The sequence below is a fragment of the Triticum dicoccoides genome, chromosome 1B (genome assembly GCF_002162155.2).
Source record: "Triticum dicoccoides isolate Atlit2015 ecotype Zavitan chromosome 1B, WEW_v2.0, whole genome shotgun sequence".
In the NCBI taxonomy this organism is placed as follows: Eukaryota; Viridiplantae; Streptophyta; class Magnoliopsida; order Poales; family Poaceae; genus Triticum; species Triticum dicoccoides.
In genome coordinates, this window is record NC_041381.1 from 691156224 (window position 1) to 691161555 (window position 5332).

General features: G+C 48.8%; 1 protein-coding gene across 1 annotated transcript; it reads right to left on the bottom strand.

Moving 5' to 3' along the window:
• Window positions 1-3084: 3084 nt before the first annotated feature.
• On the bottom strand, window positions 3085-4786 carry LOC119312931 (S-type anion channel SLAH2-like). Its single transcript, XM_037588726.1, has 3 exons — window positions 4633-4786; window positions 4266-4447; window positions 3085-4176 (listed from the first exon to the last, which is right to left on the bottom strand). Exons 1-3 carry the CDS (start codon window positions 4784-4786, stop codon window positions 3085-3087), a joined length of 1428 nt encoding a protein of 475 aa, XP_037444623.1.
• Between the last annotated feature and the right edge of the window lie 546 nt (window positions 4787-5332).

Genomic DNA, 5332 nt, shown 5'->3' on the forward strand with positions numbered 1-5332 from the left:
CTAGATGTATGTATGGTAGTTTACTTAGGGTTCTCAACCACGTACTACTACCTCTCTTAGTCCTTTGACGTTACTAAAAGTCAAACGATGATTAACAAGTTGCAGGTTACCAGATCCGGTTGGAGGAGTAATTACAGTAATATAATTAACGTGTCACAAGCACTAAGATTAAGATGTCAATGATCGATGATGCCATGCATGATGGTGTACAGGGGCGGAGCCAGAAAATTGAGTTAATGGGTTCACTCATTAATCTATTGTGAAACTTTAGTATGACTAAGTCAAGTATAATGTCCTATTCCACACTATCATATAAGTTATAACAAGAGTATAGCACCAAAAGGTAGAATTACAAATTGAAATGTGATAGCACTTATACTTTATACATAGAAAACAAAATACTATAACATTCACACACAAAAAACGCAAGACATATTAGTTTGATGAAATTATAAAAATGTATTGTTTACATGTAGAGTAGTACCAAAATAACTTCCTGGTTTCAGGTGCAGCTTCTCGTTCCCGAAAACACGTGCAAAAATTTCAAGTTAGTTTGACAAGTGTATATATAATACCATCAATCAAAAAAAGCATGAAATCCCTCCGTCCCAAAATAAGTGTCTTGAGCTTAGTACAAATTTGTACTAGAGCTAGTACAAAATTGAGACACTTATTTTGGGACGGAGGGAGTACAAATTAATCACTCATATCAACTCGCAACTTGTGAAAAATGTATCACTCGCAACTTGCCCCTGTTGTGATCCAGGAAAAGGCAGCAACACAAATGAATATGGATCATCTTAATTATATTTCTTTGTACAGATGGTTTCATATGACTTCTTAAATCAACAATATTTGATGCACTTTACCTGCGTCTAATGGGTGGCCTTTAAGTGTCCATATCATAATCTGAATCTCGTGATCGGTTTCTGTTTGAGAAATATCGCCCCACAGCCTAGATCAATCAAAGTTCAGGAAATTAAATTAGAAAATTAGGGCAAGGGGCATTACCGCGCTATGCTAAATAGAATTTGCATAAGGTGATGTGATCTCTCAGTATCTTGAATATGTACTGTGTGCCGAGCTGTTGTTGCTTTCTTGCGGGCTTGCGGCTGGAGACGGCGATGCACCGCCGCCGTGATGGGTGATGCGAGCGAGAGTCGATTCACAATTGTACAAGACATGGAATTTGACGGCCTGACGCACGCAGGAGGCAGTAGCAATTTACTTATGGGCCTTAACTGGGCTACTCACGTGAAGATTTGTGGACTAAAAGGCTTTTAGCTTTCAGTAAAAAAAAGTCTTTTAACTCGTGCATTCCAACTTCGATGGGTGCAGAGGTTCATACACACGATTACGTACATACATGCACGTGGCAGCAAAAATTCGTTGGTTTCACTTGAAACCAACGCTACAACGCTGGCTCCGCCTCTGCTCTTTACGGTTGGCAAGTGAAGTTGTTGCTATTAAGTAAGATCTATGATCGGGCCTGCACTGACGGGATCGAGACGCTTGACCCGGTGCTTGAATTGGCGCCGGCGTTTCTAGAGTAGAACGCCGGCTTGGAGGGAGCCGGGAGAGAGAATGTGTCGCTGCCGAGCATCATGGCCACCGTGGACATCATCGGCCGGTCTGTTGGGTTGCCCTGGATGCAGAGAAGCCCGACATGGATGCACCTCAGCGCATCGCTCTCCGAGAAGCTCTTGTTCATGCACGGGTCTAGCATCTCCAGTACTGTTCCAGCCGTCCAATGCTCCCATACCTGCACGATTTGTAGGATCGATGAGCCAAACTGCACTGCAGCCTGCAGGTTAGTTAGTCAGACATTCAGATAACAAGCACGTACGGTCGTCAGGAGATCCTGAGATTGTGTATCTGCACTGCATGATGCCATGCATGATGGTGTATCTGCACTGGCTTAAATATCTCGGACGCAAAAAGGCATAATCCCAGGATTATTCCCAACTCGAAGCATATGCCAGCTACAGTGCTGTGCTTACTGAGTATTTTACTCCCTCTTCAATCCTCGTGACCTCATCTCAGATGTTTCGACCGAATATATCCATGTTGTTTGACATTTGGAGCAAAGTCAAATACAAACAAGAAGCGAAGCTAGCTAGCGCTGGTCCAGTGACAGGTGCACAGGTAGCATTTGCGGCACGTGAAACTGACATACTTAATGAGATTGATTAGGTTGGTCAATTCATCTGTTAGTTACGTGTAAATCCTGATGCGATCTCGTATCTTTGCATCTAGTCCGTCTAGGGCATGCAGTGGAACTGATCAATCACTGACGCCGTTCCTGCGCGCACCACCTTGTCTGTGTATTTCTTTTAGGTTTAAAAATAGAAAGTCCACCGCGCCGTTGTGTTTGACTTTCTACCAACCAAGCTAGCACTATATATACAAAGGCCGCAGCTCCATTCCAAAGTCGACGATGTACGCTCACTGGGCAGCTATAGCTCTACGCGCGCATGCTCTCCTCCGCCTTTACCATTGCCAAACTGATCGACCTTCATCATGAAGAGTTGCTAATGGATGGACGCTGACGACTGGCTCGGGACGGTGGTGAGGAGCTGCAGCGACGGCGCCCTGGGCTATGAAGCAGAGCCTCCTCGCCTGGAAGTCGCCCGTGTGTTGCAGGATCCGGCGGAGTTCGTGGGGTGACTGGCGATGGCGGCATCGATCCACGTCATCGTCATTGTACGACATGTGTGTAGATCTATTTTTAAATTTCAACCGCCAAACGTTGAAGTTTACACAAAACTAACGGATATAAACAGATGACTTATGAAGAACTATGAAAGACTACATCTTTAATATGAGGTATAGATATAGATATACATACAAGATGGTGTTCCTTGTGCATACGTTACTCTGGCACTTCTACATATATATTGAAACCAGGATCAATTTATCGCCTGAATATTACCTTTACTCTCTTAGCATCAACATTTGAGTAAATCATTAAGTACTATAAGAAAAAAAATACATCGAAATCAAATAATTGAGTGTATGTGTTGATTCTCCTCGTTTTCTTGTTTAGGTCCACGTTTTGCATTTTTGCACTTGGATCTCAAATTTCTAAATGGTGGCCTCATCGGTGCTGGACAAGCGGAGGTGTGCAAGGATCTTGTTGAACTTGGGCCTCTGCCTCGTGATGGCGATGCACACATCATTGGGGAAGAGGTCCTTACTCACGAAGGCATGGTATACGGTGCTGACCATGACTCCAATGACTGTGACGGTGGCGATCCCTGCCAGCCCGACCGCCAATGCTCGGGTCAGCATGTTGTCCACCTCCGATGCATACAACACAGTGGCCAGTGCGGCGCTCGTTAGCGGGAACGTGTAGGCCCACCATGTCAGTGAGAACCGAACCCCCCTGAACAGGTTGATGCATACCACCAAGGATGCATAGAGAAAGAGTGAGACGAAGTAAAGAAGCTTGGGGCCATGGCCGAACTCGCCAGAGATCGTCGCCCAAGCCATAGAGGCGACATTGGGTACGGTGACGAAGAAGAAGAAGATCGGATGGAGCTCCTTGGCAAGCTGCACGTTGGTGGGGAGTCTTTGGTAGAGGGTAACAAAGAGCACGAGGTAGTGAGCGAGCCCGACGGCAAAGAAAAAGATGGGCAACTCACGGAGGCCCATCTTGGCACCGAGTAGTGCTCCCACAAAGTTGCCAACAACGGCGAGGTGGTTCGACGGGTTGGCCACCTTCGAGAGTTGGCGCTCACCGCTGGACATCCACTGGCCGTAGATCTTGAGGTCAAGGCAGAGGATGGGTGTCATGAGGAGGTACCAGACAATGTGGTTGATCTCCCTCTCGGGGCGGGGCAAGCCCTTGACGAGGAAGAGGCAAGCGATCCAGGGTGCAAAAAAGAAGTTGACGCGGACCGGATGGTGAAACTCGCGGCGGACGGCCTCGAAGTAGAACACAACCTTGAGTAGGTACGTGATGGACACAATGATGGTGAGGGCGACGGAGGCCCACCAGAGGACGCGGTTGACGGCGGGGTGCACGCCAAGGAACCCCGTGGAGTGCTCCGACGAAAGAGTCTTCCACAACATTGCCTGGCTGCTCACGCCCAGGCACATTCCGAACGCACTGATCGGAAACCGGAGGAGAAACGGCCAGGGCTCGCCATTGGGCAGCACCGCTACCTCTGCTGGCTGCACATCCAGGTGGTTATTGTTAGAGAAGACGACGTCTCGAAAGGTAAATGTTTTGGAATGCATCGGCACGGTTACGTGGCACGTACCCGAAGGGTCTCAAGTTCAGGGCCTTCAAGGGCGGCGAAGTAGGAGTCGGCGGAGGGGATGTCATTGTCCTCGTTGGTGTGCTCCACCGAAATCTTGGCCGCGGCGTTACACTCCATGTCGTCCGTCGGCGGCTCATGCGGCACCGCCCCACGGAGGATGGAGAGCTGCCGCTCGAGACGGCCTGAGAAGGTCCTGAAGTGGTCGAACCGCCGGTCCCACTCCCGCGTGCTTTCGCTCCGCGGCATAGCCGGCGCCTCGCCACCACCTCCGATCAGCATGGACGGCTGCGAGAGTGGAAGCGGGCATGCTTCATCAGCCGCGGCCTGGCAGGGTCGTGGACCTCCACCTTTGCCCCGCCCGCCATACCCTGCGCGAGGTGGAGCCCCGACGGCGAGGCCGGCATGCTAAACAAAACGGAGCACGTCGCCTCATCTTGATCCTGAAGCGCTCCCGGAGACTCGTCCAGTACCTCCGTTGCCATCTGGATGCTGCAGATGCTATCCCCATCCCTGGACGCCATGGCCAACAACCGATCAAGGACGTGCGCTATAGCCAAGCCAAGCTCCTGAAAATGCAACCCTGGATATCAACATGGGTAGTTAGCTCGGCTCGTCATGAAAAAATCGCATGCAGACATAGAAGACCTGCATGGCTTACGTACCCGGAGAAAGCTAGCGCACGCGCCGAATTCTTCAACGACTCGAGGCAATCGAGATAGCGAAGCAAACCTGGTATCTATCAGTTTATATAGGTTCCAGAGCCCGACGTTAGATGTCACTGACTCGACAAGTGTGGACTGATTCCACTCCATGGATCGGCAGTTGACTAGTTGACTTGAAGATGAAGAATCACCAATAATACATGCATGCATGGGCCAGGTCGTGCGTGCTCAGACGAGTCACAATCCGAAAGGAGCATAATATTCGTTTCATATCTCGAACAACCAACGAAATTATGGTAAACAACCTCAAAACAAACAATGTCAAAAAATTATGCGCTTGTTACATGCGTGCTCGCTCGCCAGATAACATTCCCATTGAAATATCCTTCTCTTGGTAAGTTCTGG